This window comes from Ursus americanus, chromosome 25, assembly GCF_024610735.1.
Source record: "Ursus americanus isolate L20-20 chromosome 25, mUrsAme1.1.p, whole genome shotgun sequence".
In the NCBI taxonomy this organism is placed as follows: Eukaryota; Metazoa; Chordata; class Mammalia; order Carnivora; family Ursidae; genus Ursus; species Ursus americanus.
This window is the reverse complement of record NC_142151.1, coordinates 7040220-7064207: the sequence shown is the minus strand read 5'-3', so window position 1 is coordinate 7064207 and position 23988 is coordinate 7040220. Positions and strand designations below refer to the sequence as shown.

General features: G+C 42.9%; 1 protein-coding gene across 1 annotated transcript; it reads right to left on the bottom strand.

Annotated features, from left to right (window-relative positions):
* Window positions 1-3729: 3729 nt before the first annotated feature.
* On the bottom strand, window positions 3730-12062 carry KCNA1 (potassium voltage-gated channel subfamily A member 1). The gene is made up of 2 exons (XM_045781328.2): window positions 11513-12062; window positions 3730-11146 (listed from the first exon to the last, which is right to left on the bottom strand). Exon 2 carries the CDS (start codon window positions 10632-10634, stop codon window positions 9147-9149), a length of 1488 nt encoding a protein of 495 aa, XP_045637284.1. The 5' UTR covers window positions 10635-11146; window positions 11513-12062; the 3' UTR covers window positions 3730-9146.
* Window positions 12063-23988: the final 11926 nt, after the last annotated feature.

Below are 23988 nucleotides of genomic sequence, written 5' to 3'. Positions count from 1 at the left end.
TCCCATCTTTTAGGACTGACATACACATAATTTTCTCTAAGATCAAAAAATGTTTTGCTTGTTAATGAAGAGGGAATATTTGATGGGGCAAACCTTACTCTCAGAAAGATTTCCTTTGAAATTCACATAAAACAAAATCACTTCCTTTCAGAAGCAGTGAAATAATGATATTGTATGGAATGAAAAAAAAGAAAAGCAATCATCACTGTAGAGATAATGTACCTTGGATTTCCAAACACTCTTAATTCAATACATTGAGTAATGAGCATTTTTAACAAAAGTTTGATTTGGTCCTGAGCTCAAAACTTAATTATCTCAAGTTTAAGCCCCTACTCATTGATCATCCTCTGATTTCAATTCTGAAAAAATACATTTCAATTGGAATTAGCTTCTCCTGAAACATTCCTAAAATGTATATATTGCTCGGCACTTGAAACAACATGGAAATATGTTATCTATTTCAGCAAACATGAATGTGTCATGTAAATTGTATTTTTAAAAAATTATTAATAGGTTAGAGAATGTAGCCCCTGGATGTTGCTCTGGAAAAATGTTGCATGAACCAAAGATTCTAACAGACGCTCAACTCCTCACTTAATTACATTGAAATTCTCTGAGAACACAAATGAAGTTTCACTGTCATTTAAATCACAGCTACTTTATCCAATCATTTTTAAAAAGGAGAGGTTGGATCACTGGAGAGATAATTTATATATTTTAATAAACATCTTTGTAGTATTGCGCTATTCAAGAAAAGGCTACATTGCCTCGTGTGCTTCTGAGGGTTACTTTATTTTTAGCAAGGGAAGTTAAGAATATTTTTTATATTTATATAATATCTCTCAGACAAGCATATGAGAAAACTTTGCAAACAACATCTTGCTTTATTTCTCACTATTCACAGGTGGAAAGAAAAAAATTAAATCACACACTATTTTGCACATGAGAGAAAGGAGGCAATGGGAAGGGATGTAAATTACTGAAGGTACCTTATGGTTCCTTTTCTTATAATACAGCAGAGTTTGCCCTTGTTATTTGGGGTTTGAAGATGAAAAATAGCATTATGTCACAGGGCAAGGGAAGATCAGAGCCAGAAAGAGTGGCTTGGTGTTCTGCGGGGCTGGGGCATGACTGCTGTTGCATGCAGGATATACTAAAGGTCCCTACTGAAAATGTCTCTGCCCTCAAGTCTTCAAACTCTACCATAATACTATTATTTTTTGAACTAAGCACCTGATCCCCCTGGAGTCTTCCTTTAAAGGACAGCTCCTTCTCTGGGGAGGAATCATCCAGCAGCCTCTTCCACTTACTCCCTTGTTCCTCATTATAATGAATAACGTTATCTATTCATATCTCACATTTATAGGACACGTTAGCATTTACCAAACATCTTAACCTATATCATTTCATTTAATCCACACAACCCTATGTGCTATTCTAAAACCCCATTTTTGAAACGAGCAATTTAAAGACTCGAAGAGCCTACAGCCCTAAGCAAAGTCCACCAACTTCTCTTTAACACATGGGATTACACTTTCACCATTCCATCAGCTCAATAAACACTGCATCCCCTATCATGTGCCAGCAGTGGGCCACAGAATCATCAATGAACCCAGGATTGCTCCTTCCACCCAGAGACCTGGGGCAGATCCCTTGGCCTATAAGACAAGGATAACAATATCAGCCCTACCTAATTCCCCAAGTAGAATAAAGCAACATAATTAATGTGGAAGTGATTTGAAAACTGCAAAGAGAGCTAAATGAACTGGAGGTGTTGCTATTCACACCTTCCTGGGAATTAGGTGTCAGGTTGCCTTCAACTTGATAAAAGCCAAGGGCTGCAGGAGATTCAGACTGTCTGATAATAGATCTATTAAGGGGCAAGGGAAGGAAGAGCAGCAAGAGCATACCTCCTTCCAGACACGATGATATCTAACTTCTCCATTGGGTGAATGATCTCTGGGTGCTAAACGGCATGAAGACAGGGGGCTCCCAAACGCAGCTGCACAAAGCTGAAGTTAAGGGCAGGGCTGAGCAGAAACACCATGGGATTAAAAGATCGAAGAGAATACCTAAAGGCTCTAGAGATGGTTCAGATCTGAAGGAACTGCCGAATTTAATGGGTTTAGAATTCAAAGCTATTACCACACCAGGAAATAAAAGTGGACATACATTTGAATCATGGTGGTTCATCAATTCGTTTTTTTCCCTCATTTTTACATCTCTGTAATTGGGATGAATCAATACAGTAGCACATCATAACTGTCCATATTCTCTCTTTCTTACAAATATGTCAAATAACAGTGCATCTTAAAATTGATGGTATATTAAATTCAGTTAATTAATATAGGATATTTTCAATGACCTGTTTTGAAGCCTGTTCAAAGGGCTGCTTTCCAGTCATGTAGCATGATCATGCTGTCTTCTCTGCATAGGACTTTAATGGACACACTCTGTTCATCCTCAGGGTTAACTTTCCCTCCACACTACAGTCTGGTGGGCTCTACAAATCTAGACTAACTGCAGGAAGCAACAGCCAGTTTCCCTATCCAGTGACAGAGTGGTTGGGATCAAATCACATCAGCTCTCTGCTCTTGAGTCCTCTGATTGGCTCCCTTAAAACTGACTTGCCTTCTTTTTGAAGTTCTATATATAGCAAAGCTTCCATTATAGCCCTACCGGTGCAACTACCTGGATCTATCTGTCCCTGCTTCGAGAAGACCATTCCAAAGCTGAGCTTTGAGAAGCACACTCAGGGTTGTCAATATCCTGGTTCCTTTGCCCACCACCATTGATGTGGTTCTAGCTCTCATCCTTCTCTGTCAGAGTTCAGCCTGGCCTGTTTTCTGACCACAACAGAAAAATCACGGGAAGCCTACCTGGCCTCAGGATCTACTTTCAGTAGCAACTTCTACAGCAAAAGTTAAGATTCATCTCCAAAACTTACAATTTGAACACATCACAATGCAATGCAATTCTATGCCATTCCATGCATTTGTCATATAACAGAGACCTGTCATAAAGCATGTAAGCTTGTTTGGTCTGACATTAAAAGCTTGTATAAAATAAGACATTCAAAGTGAAGAAAAGAGAACCTCTAAATCTCAGGAAGAATCAAAAGGAAATACACCAATAAGTCACTCAAAAAAAAATAGGAAAAAAGAAATGTTAACCACATGTAGAACTATGTGGGAAAAGTCTATGTAAAGAACAACCAGGAATTGCTTTGTTTTTTCACATCAAAATTGCTTCTAACACCATACTGTAACTATCAAGTTAGTTGATGCCAGACCGCAGCACTGTTACACACACACACACACACACACACACACACACACACGCAGTCTTTTCCAAGAGGCTTAAACTGTGAATGAAAAATACATTTTCAAATCAAAAACAATTTAAGCGAATATAATCAATTACTTTACTCCCTGCGGCCTCATTTCTTTTTTTCCTTTTCAAAGCCTGATTCCCCACTGCTTTCACAGGCCAAATTCCAAAGGCCTCTCCTGGGGATCCTACCTGAGACCAAACTGTGAATTTATTATCAAAATTCAACCCCAATGCCTTTCCTTGCAGAGAAGAAATAGTACATGAGTTCCACCAAAAACCAGGTTGCTTCATGATTTTATCTTGGATTCATCATGTTATTTAAAGAGATCCTACAGGAAACACCTCCCTAAACATCAGTTAAACGAGAGACAAATAACCAGTCAAGATATTCCTTGATAAGATCCTTAAAAATTATCTTTAATTGATGCCAAATATGAACAGATCATAAAGTGACAGAAGCAAGTAAAATTGCATAGATGAAAACTATGCGCTTCAGCTAGGTTCTCGATTCATAACATTCAACGTCCTCTACCTGACATATTAAACAGTTAGGGCAGGGGAAATGCACAGCAGGTGAAAATGAGACACATCCTTAACTCAAGGTGTAAGCAATTGGCAAACTCAAGAAATAAATTAGTGCTTTTTCAGCTTCAATGGTTTGTTGTCCTGATGGTGCACTTTAAATTAATACTACTCAATTTTTAGTTTTCAACCTTGGTAATACCGTATCGTTAATGTAGAGGTATGTCATATAGAGTCCATGCTGTTGGCTTACAGCTGCTGCCTAAACAGCTCCCAGACAGTGCACTGAAGAGAAGAAAGGTGTTTCTGCAGGTTTTGGAGAGGAGACAACTTTTGACCTGGAATATTTTGCAAGGGGTCTTTTGTGTTTTGTTTTCTTTTCTTCCCTCACACCATTTCTTCTTCTTCTCTGATTATGGTACAAAACTCTTCTATACTCTGTGAAGTCTCATGTCATAAAAAGTAGACTCCTACTTAGCTCCTACATAAAAATCACTGGGACTAGGGCTAATCTCCTTAAAGCTAATAGTCCTGAGGTCAGCAGGGCCTCACCCCTTACTTACACATTGGACTTCCCAAGAAAGCCCATGGTCATTTTGCCTGAGCAAAGAGACTGGCATTTGATTCCAAGACTTCTGAGACTCCCACCTATACCCTGAATGAGTTTGCACAGTGACCCAAGGTAATGCAACAGTTTTGGTTAACAACTCAGCTTCTGCCCATTTCTTTACAAAAATGATAAGTAATGTACATTCTTCCGAGGTTTACCTGAGTCATGCTAAACATGTTCGCATATACCCTGAAATTCCGTGATATAAATACAAGTATTAATACACCGCATGGTGGATGAGAGGCCACCTCCTGAGACTGCAATTCAACTTGGGTTGTGTCTGGTTTAAAATTTTTCATTTGTTTATTTATCTTCTTGAAATGAACAAAAACATCAAAAGACCTCATCTTTTCTTGACAAAACAGGAAGGTAAAATGGCTGTTTGGCAGTTTACATTCTTTCTAACAATTCTATACTATGGATGGTTACCACCCACCAATTCTCACCTCTCCCAGGAATGAGTTGTCCCTGGAAGAAAATGGGGAACTGCCTTCTGCGATGTGCTCTTTCTCCTTTTTTGTTCAAGGCAATCTACCAAACAAGGAATTCAATCGTAAAATTGTTAAAAAGCATGTGTTTTGAGGTCTCCTATACTAAATGGGAGGGTTAAGAAACTATTTTTACTGACTCTTCAGATGCTAACTAATTTGAAAAACCTGTAACTCTATACAACATAAAGAAGGCCCTTTATGGACTAAACCAAATTGCTACTTAAAGAAATCTGCTCACTTAACATTTACGAGGTTGTCTCTTTGTTTTTTAATTCTCAAGTGAGTCAAGATTATGATGTCACCTGTGCTTTGGTTCCACCACAGTGGAATTTAAACCTGTTGCACAATTTCATTTTAGAGAAATGCCTGTCCATCAGCCATATTCCAGAAGAATATGCCATTGGTTCATTTGATTTTGCTAGGCTAACTCACTAACACACTCCCAATGAACTACTTTAACTGATAATCAGTACTCAATTCTCAAGGGGGGAGAGAGGGAGGGCTGTGCACAGATGGGGAAGGGGAGACGGGAAAACAAAAAGCTTTCCTGGCTACAATCTGTCTTCTCTAAATCTGAGGACAGAGGGAATTAATGTCTTTGGTCTCTCAAATTCAGATCACTTGAGGTGAGTTAACCACTTCAGAGATGCTTGGATGGCTAACAGCCTGGATGGGACCCAACCCTTCCACTTGCCACCCTATTGAACTAGGGGCCCAAAACACCGGAAGAGCTGAGCTATGGCTATTAGCATGTCAGAAGTCTCTCCTTCTGGAGAAAACAAGTATTCAGGGCATGAGCCATTAAAGCTCAAGACTGAGGAAGGGGAATCAAAGGTAAAAAGCCCACTAAAATAAATAGAAGTAAGTAAACCAAAAGATAGTCATTCCTTAATAGGCCGTTTTGTTCAGTGCACCTTCAGGTCTACAAAAACATTTCAGCACATTACAGTGCAAGGGGTAAGAGCTTTGTCAAACTTCACATGCCTATGCTACACAGATAATCCCTGTACTCCATTCCTACTGACTTGGTTGCAATGAGCTACAGATGGATAAGCAGGATTCACTTCCCCCCTACTACCCAAATTCATAATAATTCATCCCAGATCCCAGGCTGACAGGTTCATGCATGCAGCACTTTTTCCTGTAACACATGCAGAAGAACCCCAGTCCAGCGAATCTATGAGAGGTATACCAGGTAGCCAAAGCCAGTCTTATCAGTCTTGGTCCCGTTTTCTCATCCTCTGACCCATCCATCCCATAGTATTGAGTGGATTATTGCTGTTGACGGAGTGCAGCGTTTCAAGTTCTGTGTGTCCTAGACCTCAAAGTCTAAATAAAAGATCAAGATATCCCCAGAAACTTGGGGGAGGTTGGCTTTTTTTCCCAACTGGAGACTTTTAAGCAGGTAGAAGAGGAATAGCCAGGATGAGTCAAGTTTCAAAAGAGAAGGAAACATCACAGGGGAGGGTTTAATGCCCTGTGGTCAGATGCTGTGCAATCCTTGGCCCCTTGTCTTCCATGATGTTATGTCAGTCTTATAGATTCACAAAAGCCGCACAGGAAAATAAAATATCCATGTTCTTTCTTTCAACTGAGTCAGCCAGCCTGGGTGTTACTCTAGCTTCTTGGTTTATTGCCTCACTGCTAGTTCTAGGATAAGGTGGGGGAAGGGATGGAAGTAACAGGGAAGATTTCCAGAAGAAGCAGGGCAGGAATGTAAGGTGGGCAGCAGCAGGCAGCCACATGCTAAGTGCAGAATGAAGATTCCCCACCTCGGTGTCCTTAAAAAGGTTGTGAGTGCCTCTCCATTGGTGGACAGCTGCTGGGCCCCAGAGGCCTGTGTTATGTGGCTCTCTTTCAGCTAGACTCGGGGTCCTCACCATTCTCTGGACTGAGTGCCTGGGGCAGCAGAAGTTAGATGCTCTGCCTGTCAAGTGACTGCTAGGTGGGAAGATCATAGGAGCATCATAGAAAATATCTGAAGGGAGTGGGCCAGGAGGGAAGGCCCAGGAAATGTAATTATGAATTCAGTGTTCCCACATCCACACTGATGCCTGAAAAGATCAGACAATCAGAGATTTGCAGAGTGCTGTTGCTAACAGAGGAGAAATAAGGAGCGTTGCAAGGAACAATACACTGGACCTGAGGAAGCTTTGCATATCCAGAGTGGCCCTTGACAGGAAATAAATTCCCAAAAACTTTATATTGGCTTCTGGTAGAGGAGAGGGAAAAAACAACTTCCCAGTTCATGTCCAGTTCGAAGATGGGTCTCAGGTCCCAGTTTACATCCCAGATCAGGCTGCCAAAGGTACCAAGTCCAGTGGATGGCCAGAGAGACAGCACCCTCCTGGATCTCTCCTCTCCCCGGTTTAGGATGGTGTGGTCTTCTCACAGTGGTGAAGTGAGACAGGGAGGGTGGAAAAAGCAAAAGCAAAATATCTGTGCCTCAACCCTTCCTCCCTTTTGTTACATAACATCTCAGCTGTATTAATGGAGGCACTTTCTGCAGTTCACTGTGGGTACAGGATAAAGGCACTAAGCAACTATTAAATCAATTGGTTGAGTTTCTTCAGGGAGCCTCAAGGGGAAGGCTGAAGTCTCTACAGACTTCAAATCATGACTGCAAAAAGAAATCAGCTCTGCTTTGGATGCATACAAGAGATAAATATGTTCATTTATATCCTAAGAATGCACCAAAAAACATGCAGTATTGCACCTTTTTTGTTTGTTTGTCTGTTTTGCTTGTGTTTATTTTCAGCTAGAAAGAATACTTGTTCTTAGGTGTTGCTATATATACCTTGATGACTTATTTAGTTTTCCACAAAGCTTCCCTTTAAGGGATGGGCATATTGGTCCTCTCTCTGCCTATACCTGCACAGAAACCTGACATTTCCCTGAGCAAAGGCAGGAAAATCAACTGAGTGCCCCCCACCCCCCACCCCCCATTATTTCTTTTGGGCCTTCATCCCACAAACTTGTAATTTTTACGATTTAAAATTTTTTTTACTGAAATCATGCATTAATTAATTCAAGGTACACTTTAATCAAATAGGCCATAATGCTGAGTAAGAGAACATGCTTTGAGCTCCAAAAAGTTATTATTCCCATCTGACTAACATATGCACTTAAATACAGTACTTTATTTACTAATAAAATAGTCAATAAATGAAAGAGTGCACTTTTGGTGAATGCAAATGAACAAGAGTCTATTTTTAGAAGAGTTGATTTCAACGTAAGCTTATCCCCTATTGTCTGAGTTAACGTTCTTGGCATGCGATTATAAAATAAATATGATCAGATTCAAACATGCTTACATTTAGTTCCATTTGTGCTCTCTTGCAATAAGGAGGCTAAGGTTTTACATACAGTTCTGGAGGCCAGGGATCAGAGTGCAGGACTGGTGAGAAAAGACCTGTGTTTGGCTCACCTGCAGTTGAGAAACTTAGCAGCACTGCAGACGAATCAATTAATGTGATTTAGTTATCTTTTGCTTAAAGAATAGTTTGGATTAGAAGGGGAATGGGACAGAGGGAAAATCCCTAAAGACCAGGACCAATATCAGATTTATAAGGTGCTTTATGAACCAGTCTTAAGTAATTGTGTGTGTGTGTGTGTGTTCACCTTGTCATATACAGTTCAGTTGATCAAAATAAAAACAACATTTGTTCATCGCCCATTTTGGCTGGTATATCATGTTACATATAATACATCAGATGCACTGTCTTAAATGTGCTGTGCAGTTTGCAAAAGTTTTATAATGGAGTCCTATGCAAATTTAAATTTTAATTTCTAAGTGATCGTCTGGTTTTTAGTTAAAAGAAAAAAATTAAAGAAGCCAAAGGATTAAAAATGTCTCAGTATGGGGAAGCATATGAATCTTAGTTTACCTAGACTAGCTCATGGACTGAATTGTTTTAAACCAGTTTTAGAAAATACACTTTCTTTTCCCATTTTTTAATAAAATGAAAATAGTTTCTTTTTTCCTGAATCTTGAAAGCTTCTGGTTAGCCATCCCCAAAATCCGCAATGCAACAATGCATTGACAGTTAAATAGAGCATTCAGAGACTATTTAGTAAAGTATCTACAAACAGTGACATGAGTCACTAGGGTTTTTGTTTTGTTTTGTTTTGTTTTTTTTTAGTCTTTCAAGCTTCTAAGTGGGGCTTTTTTTGTTTGCTTGCTTGGCTTTTTAAACATCGGTCAGTAGTTTGCTCTTATTAATGCAGTTTTGGTTAGCTGTGGTGCAATTGCCAGTCCTGATATCGGCCTGTCTATAATGGGCTATGCTATTATTCATATCCTCTTCGATCTCCATGTACTCAGATTTGCTGATAGTAGAGGAACTGCGCCGACTGAGGTCACTGTCAGAGGCTAGATTAGGGGAACTAACGTGGAGCAACTGAGCCTGCTCTTCCCCCTCAGTTTCTCGGTGGTAGAAATAGTTGAAATTGGACACAATGACAGGTACGGGCAGGGCAATTGTCAGCACACCAGCGATGGCACACAAGGAGCCCACGATCTTGCCTCCAATTGTCACAGGGTACATGTCACCGTATCCTACAGTGGTCATGGACACCACCGCCCACCAGAAAGCATCGGGGATGCTGGAGAAGTGCGACTCAGCTTCTTCCGCCTCGGCAAAGTACACTGCACTAGAAAACAGTATTACCCCAATGAAGAGGAAAAAGATGAGCAGTCCTAGCTCTCTCATACTAGCTTTGAGGGTCTGGCCCAGGATCTGGAGGCCCTTAGAGTGGCGGGAGAGTTTGAAGATTCTAAAAACCCTTACCAACCGGATGACCCTGAGGATGGCCAGCGAAGTGGCCTGCTCGCCCTTCTGGTTTCCCTCCTGCTCGGCTATCTCGGTGCCTAGGGTGATGAAATAGGGGATGATGGCCACAATGTCGATGAAGTTCATGATGTTTTTGAAGAAGTCTGTCTTGCTGGGGCAGGCGAAGAAGCGCACCACCAGCTCAAAGGAGAACCAGATGATGCACAGGGTTTCCACGATGAAGAAGGGGTCCGTGAAGATGTTGGAATTGTAGATAACCGTGGTGTTGTCGATGCGGTGCACGGTGCCTGTGAAGTCCTTGTCATCCTTCAGCTCTGGGAGAGTCTCCAGGCAAAAGATGACAATGGAGATGAGGATGACCATGACAGAGACGATGGCTATGACCCGGGCGGGCCCCGAGCTCTCAGGGTACTCGAAGAGCAGCCATACCTGGCGCTGGTATTCCTTCTCGGGCAGGGGGCGCTCCTCCTCCTTGATGAAGCCCTCGTCCTCCCGGAACTTCTCCATGGCCTCCTCGCCCAGCTCATAAAATTTGATCTCCTCAGAGAACATGTCCAGGGGCACGTTGACCGGCCTCCGCAGGCGGCCCCCGGACTGGTAGTAGTAGAGGATAGCGTCGAAGCTGGGCCGGTTGCGGTCGAAGAAGTACTCGTTCCTCAGGGGGTCGAAGTAGCGCATGCGTTTCTTAGGGTTGCCCAGCAGCGTGTTGGGGAACTGCGCCAGGGTCTTGAGTTGCGTTTCGAAGCGCAGCCCGGAGATGTTGATCACCACGCGCTCGCAGCACTCGTGGTCGTCGTGCTCCGCCGGCCGAGGGTAGCTGCCATCCTGGGGGTGGCCCGGGGCGGCCGAAGCCTCGTCCATGTTCTCTCCAGACATCACCGTCATGGTGGAAGCAGGGCGCAGGGGTGAGAGACCAGGAGAGGGCCGGGGGTGGGAAGCAGCGGGAGAGGAGGGGTGGGGGGGACCCAAGCGGCCCCCCCACCGGAGTGCACAGCTCCCCCACGCTCAGGGGGAGGGGCTTCAAAGCCAGCAGGTGGAGAGATCTGTGACTTTGCTTCTCCTTACTTTCCACTCCACACTGCTTTTTACTCAGTTTGGAATCCCCCTCGCCTGCGGCCCTGGGTACAGCTTTTTGCCGAGAGATGGGGTGGGGGGAGGACTGGTATTTCTTCCTGCCCGGAGGTGCCTTAATGCAGTGCTGTTCTAGCGGACCGGGCCATCATTTCGGGGTTCACCCTGGCCTCCCCTCCCTTCGGTGAGCCCTCCTAGGACCGGGTGCAGAGCCGGCTCAGCAGATCCCCTCGCCTGCCACCCCCTCTGCTTCTCCTCGGGTCTCCCCCCTCCTACCCCTCTTCGCCTGCCGCCTTCTAAGCTCCCACCAGGGCGATCGATGGACGCTGCAGAGAAATAGAAAGTGATATGGGGGTAGAAAATCAGAAGAATTCAGATGGGACGGACCTACAGACACCGAAGAGCACAGACCTCTAGCTTTTTTAGAGAGCACTGGACTTTAGCTAGGGTTAGCACATACACAGAGACAGACACACGCAGACACCCGGAAATTCAAGTTTGGGCTCTTCCATCCCACTTTCCCCAATGCCCAACAACCGATCTGTTTACAACTTCGTTAAACTAAAGATCGGGAAAGCGCTGAGAGACACTGGGGGAGTTCCAGGTCCCAGGCAGCATCCCCACACCCTCGGCTTCCCTCACCCCGCGCCCCTATCCCGGCTTTTGCAGCCCCGGACTGGGGAGCCCCCTACCTGGCCGGCCGGCTTGGCGCAGGGGCGGTGCTGAGTCGGCGGAGAGCCCGAGTCGGAATGCGGCAGGTCGCCTTTGCAGTACCCGGGCGGGAGCGGCGGCCGGAGCCACGGCAGCATCAGAGAGGCACCGGGGCAAAGTCACCGCCCTCGCCCCCTCGTCCTACGCGCCTTCAGTGGGACAATCGATTGAGTGAGCCGCTACGGCGGAAATGTCCGTTCCCTTCCCCCATTCTCACCGGTTGCCAGCAACCTAGAGACGCCGTCCTCTCGCTGGTGCAGGGAGTTCCGGAGGATGCGGGGCGGAAAAGCAAAATGCCACCCTCTCCCGAGGCTCGGAAGCAAATGACGATAAACAGCGCTCTCGCCCCCTCCTAACACTATGGGAGCCCTTGATTCGATCCCGAAGGAGGCGGGCGAGAAAAAGCCTGGATCTACATGGCTCTCGGATCTCCTCCGCTTCCCGCACCCTAGCGTGGACCTCGCCGAGGCTACACGGCGCGCCGGGAGCCCTTAGGAGCTCCGAGTGGGGCAGGGTGCGTGCGGCGGCGGGTCTGCTCGGTCCATTTCTGGGCGCTGCAAGATCAGCAGAAACCTGAGAAAGAGCCTGGAATGCGGAGCAGCGATTGGCCCACTGGGGCGTGGGTTGGGGAGGGCGGGGGAGGGCAGGAGCGAGGAGGTAGATGGAAAATATGAGGGGGTGGCTTGGCAGAGGGGGGTTGTCATTCAGTTCCCACCCTTGCCAGCACAGCTTTTTCCTCCTCCTGCCAGAAAAGCCGACCACCAATCTACTTCCCTTATGGTGCACAGCCCGGCACACGCACGCTCCCTGGCCGCGACCTTCCCCGGGAATTGCACATTGGAAATGGTCAGGTCCGACGCAATGCAGGCGGCGGTGTTCCTGGCAAAACTCAGATGGGTTTGCGTTTGTGCAGTCCCACGATAATCGGCTTCTGCCGCTATGCTCTGCGTGCCATCCCGCCCCTCCCGCAGGGGTCTCTCTGCAGGGGTGACCCAGCTTGTGTCCACCAGACTGGGAGAGATGCGCACTTTGGGGAGAGCTCTGCAGTTGAGGATCACCTGGGTTTATCTATGTAGTGTTACTGCGAGGCAGTGGTGCTGAGTCTGTCCCTCCTTGACCTAGGATGGGAGTTGAAGTTTTCTTACGATCAGATTATTTTGAAATACGGAGAATGCGATTTGTGGGCAACCAAAGGCTTCGTGGGTTTGTGGGGTTGTCTGCCAACTTGGTGCTAATTGGGACGAATCTGAGAAGCAAGTCGCCTGCCCACCTCCCACCTACGTCCCTCCTCCCGCAGCCCCTTTTCTCGGCCTAGTGCCTCCACAAAACCACTTGCAAGGCTTGCAACTTCTTCCAGAAAGGGTCCGCACAGAGGCGCAGGGCAGCATGAGCCGGGGGCGTGCGCGGTGCACTAGGAGTGCGGCTGCAGCTGCTCCCCCAGAGGCGCTGAGCCTAGGTGCCCGCAGCGCGCCAGAAGGCAGCCAGCAGATCTGGTACTTCGACTGCGATGGAGTGTCCAAGGAAGATGCAAGAACCCGGAGTCGCTGCTGATTGGTTCCCCTGCTGCATTGGGACCACCCTTCCCACCACCCCGGATCGCGTTGCTTCCCGCCTACACCAGCCACCACTTTAATCGAAGCCAATGATTGTATCCTCCCCACTCTATTGTGGCTGGTGGAAAGCAGTGGCCTGTGCGGGGTTGCCCAGGAAGTGCAACGATCCTGAGTACGGAACTAGTTAAATCCCTCCTCCAGATTCAGACTCCGGCATTCCTTTCAGAAAAAGAAAAGTACTTGTTCCCTCCACTCCTCCGGATCCATACCCTGACTTTTCTTTTACGAACAATGAGTTCTCCTAAACTCCTCCGTCCCATGTTAAACGTTGCCGTTTCCCCACCTTCCACACACAATATTCCTGTATCATAAAAACTCCACCGTTCCCTGCCTTTCTGCACTACTGCTGTATTACAGAAAGGAAGGAAGGGAAGGAGGGAGGAAATGGAGGAGAAGGAAAGAAGGAAGGAGCTATGCACTGAAGTACTGTCAAGTCCCCAGTTTCTGCTGTTGCTGTTGCTGCTGCTGCTGCTGTTACAACCCCATGGGAGATAAACCTACTAGACCTGATATAAACACTTTGGGATCATGTCCCAGCAATACTGGGCTTCTCCATCTTGCTTTTGCACCTCTCTCTGCCTGTAGCACCCTCCCTTCTTTTAAATGTTTATAAGACTGTCATCTCCCTAGCATCATGTGGATTGCACTTGCCCCAATTCAGCATTTAGAGACTGTCTTACTAAAAGAGATTTGCAGATTTCATGAGATCCCAGGTTCCTAAATTTAGGGTTTTATTAGGAGGCATAATAAAATCCAGAGGTTTACACCATTCCTAGCAGGTGTGTTTAGAGCAGGACTGGATCGCCAAGGAATCGGAAGAATATTATTGAGCTAGGAACTCATCATTCTTTTCTTTTTTTAGGGGGGGAGGAGCAGAGGGAGAGGAAGAGAATCTTAAGCCGCCTCCAGAGCCCAAGGGGGCTCAGTTTCACAACCCTGAGATCATGACCTGAGCCAAAATCAAGAGTCAGCTGCTTAACTGACTTAGCCACCCAGGTGCCCCTGAACTCATCATTCTTGCTGCAAGCCCACAGTTGGTAGGAGTCTAAAGATACATATTACTCAAATATTTGCTCAGTCCTAGCTTTGTGTCAGTTATATTCCAGCACTGCAGACATAGTAATAACTATGACATGCGAGGTCCCAGAACTCATGGAGCTCACATTCTGGTGGGAGAGAGACACAATAAAAAAAATAAACCACATAATATAACATAGATAAAGAAAATTAAGAAAAAGAGATCTGGAGTGACACATACAGATCTGCACGGATTGGAAGGGCCTTTGCAGCAGTAACATTTGAACAAAGCAATTCAAGATAAGAGAGAACAGGGAACAGGAAAAACAGAAGTGTAGATGTTAAGAGCAAATGCAAAGATCCCAAGGCAAGGACAAGCTTAGTATATTTGGGGAACAAATGAGCATCAGTGTGGTTAGAAAGAAGTAACCAAAGAAGGGTGTTGTAGAAGGTGGGTCAGAAAAGTAGGCAGGGACCAAATCATGTGCAGCTTCTTAGGCCACTGTATGAATATTTCATTTAGTAATAATAATATGTTCCATGTAGTAATATAATATGATTTGCCATTTTCAAAGATTATTCTGGCTACTGGAAACAAGGCATAAGATTGGAGCTTATTAAGTAGCACAGGCAATGATGGCTTAAACAAGAAGGTAGTAGTAGGCTTGTGAGAAGTGGTTGGAATAGAATTACATTTTGAAAATAGAGATGGCAGGATTTGGGATGTGGGGGAAAGAAACATTTCAAGAACATCTCCTAGGTTTGTAGCCTTAGTAACTAGGTGGATGGTGATGTCATTTGCTGGAGGATGGATTGGACAGCTTCTCTCTCACCAGAATGTGAGCTACACAAAGTCTTGGACCTTGTGTGTCTTGGTTATTACTGTATTGGACAGCTGAGGCCTCTCCTCAGTTGCTTTCCACCTTTCCATTCTTCTTACCCTGTGGTCACTTGCCCCGCCTCAGTTGCTGCTGGAATAGCCAGCTGTGCATGGACTGCAGAGTTCTGCCTCCTGAGGTTGAGCACACTGCAATGATTTGGGTTTCTCAAGACTGGAAGAAGATCCAAGTGAACAACACAGCCATTTGGCGGCATTAACGCAATGGACCAGTGGGATCTTGGCCAGTAGGAGATATGAGATGTGATGGAGCCTGTCGATAAATTCCTTCTCTTTTAATCTTTTCAGAGACAAACAACCAAATAGTCTAGTGACAGGGCTGCATCTCTTTGTGCCTCATGAAGCATTGCCAGCTTGGTAACTCACCACTTTGTATTTGTACCCTATCTTCCTCATCTCGCTTCCCATTTTCCTTACTGTCATTGCATGAGTATCATACCTACCATTAAACCATAGTCTTGTCTTGGGTTCTGTCTTCTAGGGAACTTGAGCTGAGGCAGAAGGTATCCAAACTTCATTTTGAGACATGTTAAGTTTGAGCAGTCTGTAAAATATCCAAATGAAGATGTTGAGTAGGAAGTTGGGCATATGAGTCTAGAGTTCAGAGAGAAGTTCTAGGTAGATCAGAGTTTGTCAGCCTCAACACATTGGTCTTTGGGATGGATACTTTTTGGTTGTAGAGGGCGTTTTTGTTTTGTTGTCCTATGAAGTTTAGTATGTTCAGCAGCATTCCTGGCCTCTACTCACTAGCTGCTAGTAGCACCTGCTCCCAGTTGTGACAACCAAAAATGTCTCTAGACATTGCCAAATGTCCCCTGAAGGACAAAATCACCCCCACTAGGAACTACTGGGGTGGATGGTAGTTAAAGCCAGGGCACTTGAACATGAAGGGAGAAAGAGAAGAGGAAGTGTCCAGGAATTGCACTTCAGAATATCCTAATTTCAGGAGCCAAAAACAGAAGGAAGAGCCAGTAAAGAATGACTGGTAAGGTAGGCAAACCAAGATAGTGCAGGGTCTGTCAAAACAAATGAGTAGTATTTTCAGGGAAGACAGAAAAATTTTGTTAAATCCTTCTGATAGAATGAATAGAATGAGGAACTTGCAATTGACTATTGGATTTAGAAAATTTTAATTGATAAAAGATTGAGAAAGAAGAACTGACCACAGTAGGTAAAATCGACTCTTGGAATGTGAGAGTCAATGGGGAAAAGAAAAATGGAGTAGAATTCGAAGGAAGATAAAGAGTGGCAAGACTTTTTTTTTAAAGATGAGAGCTATGACAACATGTGTTTGTGTGCTGATGGGAGTGATTCAGTAGAAAAGGGAAAATTGTTAATGCAGTAGAAAGAGAAAAACTGGAGCAATGTTCTCGAGAAGGCAAAAGGAGAATGGGATCGAGGATCCAAAAGAAGGGGTTGGCCTCAGAAAAGGACAGTTAGTCTATAGAAATGGAAGAAGGAAATCAGAGTTCAGACCCAAGTAGTTTAGTAGATGTGGTTGTAAGAATTGGACTTTCACTTATGCAATCAGAAGTAATTTTCTTAGTGAAAAAGGAAGCAAAGTCATCAACTAAAAGTGAGGATGGAAGGAGTTCTTGAACAATGGGGGGAGGGTCAGGGAATATGAAATAACCACCCAAGAGAATAGGAAAGAGAAAGGATTAGGAAATGTAGCAGGATTGCCTGGCAATACCATGGGCTCACCTGTCATGAGGAACCATGCATTTTGGTGATCAGTCTCTGAGTATTTGAGATAAACTTGGAAGTAAGTCATTATAGAATTAGTCCTGATGATCTTTTATAGCATCTTTTATGGGCAAGACATAACATGAGAAGTGGTCTTAACAGGCAAGGATATGCCCATGTGGACTTACATTAGATTCTGCTAAAGGCAGTGTCACAAGCAGAGGAATGGAGGTCTTTAAGGTATTAAGTATAATTGTAAATAGTAATATAGAATCACTAGCAGGCAGAAAGGAAAATTCAGAAGTTCACCAAAGGTTTAAGGTGACAATGAATGGTATGGATGGCTCCATTAGCCAGGGCTCCTCTTGCTGACATTGGGCTTATCTATGGATGCGTTCCAAGGGTCTGTGAACCCTCTCAAATTTTATACACATTTTTGGTACATGTAAATAATCTTATTTCTGAGGAACAGGTCCACAAATGATTTTTTGGTCAAAATCTCTAAGGAAGATTATACTAGAACAGTTCAAAGCCTCAGTTTTTAAATCAGAGATGACTTCTAATTCAATCACTCAAGTCTTAGGCAAGTCACTCCAATCATTTTACATTTTTGTCTCCTTATTTGTAAAATGTAGTGTCTATATCATAGGCTGTTGGGAGGATAAAGTACAAATCGAGTACTGATTGGTAGTGTCTTGTATAGAGTTAAATTTCAATGAAATGTCAACTTCAAGCAAAAGTGACCAGAAAGGTCAGGAATCATTGTGTTAGACAGATCTTTAATAAACATTCACTGAGGGCAGAGCAGCCCTTAGAAAGTCAAGAATAAGAGAAAAGAACTAATGTAATGCCTACCATTGAGAATCCATACGGCCAAACTCAGTTTTCAACTGTAGCCGAATAGCTGGTGCTAGACATTTTCTATCACAATAAACAACTAGAAGACTAGATAAAATACAGGAAGCGGCACTGGGCAATAGGCAAGATGGAACTGAGATCTTTTAGAAAAGAGAAACAAATAAGGTGAGATCTATGACTATCTTAGCTCTTTGGCTGGAAATACTTTCCAGAAGCTATGCAAGGAGATGGAGCCCAAGCAGAGCCTGATGAACTCCCTGAGTTGAGGAGACAGAGACCGCAGTCTAGTGAGGCTGAGCTGAAAGCTATGAGACAAATTACTGAAGAGGAAGTAACTACACAGAGAAAAAGCACCAGAAATCTGCATGGAGGATTGAATATAAAGAAGTGGGTAGCAAAAGATGAAGTCAGAGAAGTTGGCAGGAGCCAGGTCATGAAACTCCTTAGTAGTCATTCTAGTGGACCCCACTGGTTTTTTTCTGAGCTTCCAATCCTCTCTTCCCTCTTTAATGGAATTGTCTTACACATACTGATGTGCCTGAAGAGAAGCCTACTGTTCCAGGCTCTCTCATGAGAAACTGGCCTGTGACTCAATCCTAGCCAAGGAGATGTGAGGGGAAGTCCGCTGGAGGGCTTTAGGGAAAGGCTTCCTCAGTGATAAGAAAGAGCTATAGAAAGACTTTTTCTTCATCCTCTTGATGTCTCGTCTGGATAAATCATTGCTGTATCCATCCTGTTACTGGCCCAAAGTATTAAGCCAACCCTGAAGATGTCGTAGCAGAATTAGAAGAACCTGGATCCTGGTGGCATCATTGAACTGCTGAATCAAACAACCATGAAACCTTTCTACTATGAACTTTCTGTTATGAAATTCAATAGTTTTCTCATTGTTAAGTTATTTGAGTTGACCTTGCTCATTAAATCTCATTAAATGAATTCTCATTAAGGATTTTAAAAAGACTTGCAAAATATTATGGATAATATTTGGAGATAAGGTTTAGATGCAGGGGCTCATGTCGGTTACAACTCTTTCTGATAACAGAAGTGGAAACTTAAGCCCAAACAGCTTAAATTTAAAAAAGATAACTTACTGGCCAAGAAAACTGAGCATGTTGGGAACAGATCTGGAACTTCAGGAAAGGTTATATCCAGTTTATGGCCAGGACCTTTTTTTTTTTCTTTCTCCATTTCTCCATTTCCCTTTATGAATGCAGACTCTACTCTCAAGCATGGCTACCAGAAACTCCATACACTGTATACTTTGTGTCTGGTAGGAAATAAGTCCAATTCTCTGATGGCTCAAATAAGAGCTTTGGAATTAAGTCTTAGCGACTATGATTGTCCTGACTGGTGTTTACTCATCTCTGAGCCAATCACTTCAGGCAGGAAATTGGGATGTACTGAGTAGATTAAAGAAATCAGGGCTCTTCCCTGGAGATGGGATATGGTTAATCTCACCCAAACTACATGGTGGGAAATTCCAGAGTGCTGGTGAAAAGGACAAGAGAAAACTGTGTGCTAAGGAGGCAGAGCAGGAGGTGATAAAGAGAGTTAAGTGTGGCTCTCAGGTCTCTGACTTGGGCATCTGGGAGAGAAATGCACTTCAGAAAGAGAAGGGAACACTTCGGGAAGGTCAGTTAATACAAGCAATATAGTGAGATGTAGGTCACTGGTTGTCTTAAAAAAGCAGTTTCAAGGGAGTAGTGGAAACAGATGCCAGATTGTAGTAGTCAAAGAATGAATGGAGTGGGCAAGTGATGTTAGGACAAGTAAGCATTCTTTGAAGAATTTTGCAACTAGAAGACAAGAGAGAAATGGAGGTAACAGCTAAAGGGGACTTTGAGATTGAAGAAACTTTTTTATCTTTAATATAGGAGAGATTTGAGCATGCTTAAATGCTAAAGATGACAAGTGAAAAAACTATAATGAAGAGCAAAATTGAAGATGTAGGCTAGAAATGGAGTAATTAATGGAGCAAGAGCCCTAGGAATGATGAGTAGGGCAATGCAGGTGCAGCTAGAAGTAATCTTAAGAGTAAAGGACTTTTTTCATTGTGACAGAGTGGAAAGAGGGGAGGACTGACGGAAATGCATTACTGCATCTGTAATGGGAGAGATATTCCATCTGAAGGTTTCTAGTTTCTCAGTGAAGTAGAAAATGTTACCTACTAATGGACATACAAGGGGAGACCTGCAAAGGTAGAAGATAGTCACAAGGAAGAGTGGATTAGGAAAACATATGGAACCCTCCCAATTTGTCACATGTCATCTAGAAGGTGCCATAATCTATTTCCATAAAGACCCAATCTTCTTATAGTCAATCAAAAATATAATCAGAATCTAATGACTGAGATAATGTATTTCTTAACCATTGCCCATTAGATCACTTTTCAATATAGTCAGTCTCCTCAGTTGGAATCTCAGAATTCACTTTTCCCCTGGTTGTTCCTGTCCTTCTTGTTCGCTCTTCTGCCCTCCTTTCAGGACCACGCTCCATACTGCCTTTCTTCTATTTTGTCTCTTGTGTTTGAGCCTGTAGAGAACTATGCTTATGTGTATCCCAGCAGGGCAATGGTAATATCCTCAGAAAGGATCACCTCAAGAAAAGCCAACTTCTCTCTTGCTAAAGTTGATCACCTCCCATACTGAACCAAATGTGCACTTTTGGAAAAGGCCCCTTCTCCCCAGAGTTGAGATGGGAAAGGATGAAGGGACAAAAAGTGCATTTGTAGCTGAGTCATAAGAAAGCATCAAGGTCCAGTCAGGGTCAGAAACCAGAATTTGAAGAAATGCCAATTTATGTGTTTGTATAAGTTTTCTCCCAAAAACTTCAGCATCTCAGATGTTAAATAGAAAAGGAGGTTGGCAGTATGGATGGTACCAAAAAAAAAAAGTTGTTAGAATGATGCATTTGTCTAGAAGGTACAAATAGATTAGAGCATCAGAACACAGATTATAATTTCTAACCAAAATACCTATACTGGGAATGTTTACTTCTCAAAACATTCTGTGACAAGAGTGCATCTGCCTGACGGCATAGAGCTTTAAGGCCTCTGTTGCCTCATTTTCTCTGTGTTGCAGCAGACCCAAAAATGCTTTCAGAGGTAAAACTTCCCCTTCTCTAAACATTCCTTTGACCCTGTAATTTACCAAATTGCAGCCACAGAACATAACATCCATGAAACATTGTTGGGAAGACATAAAATACATACATTTTTTTAGAGCCTCGCTGTCTAACACAATAGCCACTAGCCACATGTGGCTTCTATTTTTAAATGAATAAAAATAAGAGTTAATGTTCAGTTCTTTAGTCCACTGGCCACATGCTCAGTGGTGAATAGACACATGGAGCTGGTGATTGCCATCCTGGACGATGCAGATATAGAACATTTCTACCATTGAAGAAAGTTCTGTTGGTCAATGCTGCCTTAGAGCTTCTACCCTAGGGTCAGTTTAGGCCTTCAGGGAGGTCTCTACAAGGGCATTGTGATTCCTGTCCCTTGTACAATTGCCTTTATGCCTTTAGCTTACAATGAGGAACATTATCAGAAAACATCCTATAAATAAGGGTTCCCAAAAATCTTATTTTCAGTATAAGACTTATCCGTCTCTTAAACATTGCATTGCCATTCTTAAAGTTGATTCATTTGCCTTATCGTCTTCAAGCAAAACTTAGAGCCACATTTGCAGTCTTCCTTCAACAACCAGATAGGACCCCCTGTGTGTGTGTGTGTGTGTGTGTGTGTGTGTGTGTGTTCTGCCTTTATTTCCCTACACAATTTATTTTATACTTCTGGGTTGCATGTACATTTCAAACTACCTAAATCCCTCCGGTCATGGAAGTAAAATATAAGTAAATAGATCCATTATATGCATACATATATACCGACATACATGTGATTATCTTTCATTCACAGTTCAGATACGTGTTCTTGGGTTGAGAACATTAGCAAAAACACAGTCTTTTAAATTTAGACCCTTAGCACCCTAATTCATTGTTTCCAGTATCTTTCTCAGGCACCGTAGCACCACGGCCTATTCTATACATAACAAATCAGTCATAACTGATTTTGAACACTTCTCCTACTGATATGTAGCTGTTGCTGATACTGATAGGCAGAGCAAAGATCTGGCCTGCATTGCGGCAACTGTAATGGTTTCCAGTGTGAATGCAGTGTTTTTATGAATATTATACAATTTTTAAGAAAAATTCCAGTGATATACAAGCAAAATACTGTTGCTCTGACTTCATGCAATGGAAACTTCTAACATGCTACTATCAACTCTCTAAGTGACGTACATTTTACCCACATGCTGCTTAAAGGCACAAATAAGTACTATGTTTAATTACCCAGCATAGAAATAGGGATGTCATAGAAAGACTGAATTCAGAATTTCCAAACCAATTTTGCTCCTTCTCATGAGAAAAAAAAAAAACTCTGAATGGTTTGCACTTTTCTTCCTTTATCCTTATCAATTAACTCTTTGCAGTACTGAATACTTACTAGGTATGTGTCTTTTTACCATGGAAAAGGCAAGAAAAAAATGCATTGTACATATCCTCAATAAATGTATAATCTTCTTTGTTGGAGACAAGACTTATATGAATTTTAAAATGACAGCTTCCAAAGGTAGTCAGGTGAGTGGTGCAATTTAACATGTTCTATCAGGTGTTTGGGATGGGAAAAGATGGGAACTGATCACGACAGCCAGCTGGGCAGGTTTGCAGAAGCTGTGGTCTTCAAAGGATCCTCAAAGCAGAAGAGAAGGATACAATTCTCAACAGAGGGAAGGCAAGAGCAAAGAGGCATACATGGGAATATCCTGTTTCAGGAGACAGTGGACAGGTCAATCTGGCAGAAGTACACTCAAGTGGAGATGCTAATGAGCAGTGGAACCACAAAATAGGCAGGAGGGAAATGAAAGACCAAAGAGATGACTGTGAAAATCCTACCCCTTCAATAATTCACCCTTGAACAACCAAATGTCATCATTACTCTATCAATGGTTTTTAGCCTCAGAAGGAAAATAAGAGCCAATTTGCAGTTTTCAGTGATACAGTAAAAGAAGGTGGTTCATGACAGCAGTTATCATCCAACACATGGTAAGGAACTGTTTTAAATCTTCATCTTTGTACTATATACTTTTCAAAATTCTGTCTTATGCATATTTTTTAATCCTCAGACAAATCTTTGGATGTAGGGAAGGCAGGTATTTATTATCTTAATATGATAGGAAGAACACTGAGTAGGAAGAATTCATATGGCCTGACTCATTCATGTTCACATGGGCAATGGTGGACCAAAGCAGCAAACACAGGTTCATACTCTCAGCTTAATTATTTTCCCATTGCACCACACTGTCTTGAATTGCTGCTAATTCACTTTCATACATTTTGAGCTCAGAGTCTACTGTCATTGACTTTGGGACTTCCTCTTTAAATACATCTAAGAAACACACTAATTACAGGAGGGAGAATGGTTTTTTCAGAACTTTTGATTTTGAAGGAAATATATGATAATTAAGAAAGATTGTTCATATGAACAGACATTTCTCCAAAGAAGACATACAGATGGCCAACAGACACATGAACAGATGCTCAACATCACTCATCATCAGGGAAATGCAAATCAAAACCACAATGAGAGATCACCTCACACCTGTCAGAAAGGCTAAAATCAAAAACTCAAGAAACAAAAAGTGTTGGTCAGGATGTGGAGACAAAGGAACACCTGCACACTGTTGGTAAGAATGAAAACTGTACAGCTACCAGTTTGTGGAAAACAGTATGGAGTTTCCTACAAAAATTAACATATGATCCAGTAATTGCACTACTGAGGATTTACCCAAAGAATATGAAGACACTAATTCAAAGGAATACGTGCACCCCTATGTTTATTGCAGCATTATTTATAATAGCCAATTTATGGAAGCAGCCCAAGGGCCCAACAATAGATTAATGGATAAAGATGTGGAATATATATACAATGAAATATTATTCAGCCATAAAAAAGAATGAAAGCTTGCCATTTGCAACAACATGGGTGGATCTAGTGGGTATGATGTTAAGTGAAATAAGTCAGTCAGAGAAAGACAAATATCATATGATTTCACTCATATGTGGAATTTAAGAAAAAAAGCAAATGAGCAAAGGTGGGAAAAAGACAAGATGAGAAAACCAAAAAACGGAATCAACTCTAGAGACCAAATGGATCATTACCAGAGAGGATGTAAGTGGGGGGGATAGGTGAAATAGGTGAAGGGGATTAAGAGTACACTTTTCATAATGAACACTGAGTAACATACAGAATTGTTGAATTACTATATTGTACAACTGTAACTAATATAACACTGTATGTCAACTATATTGGAATTAAAATTTAAAA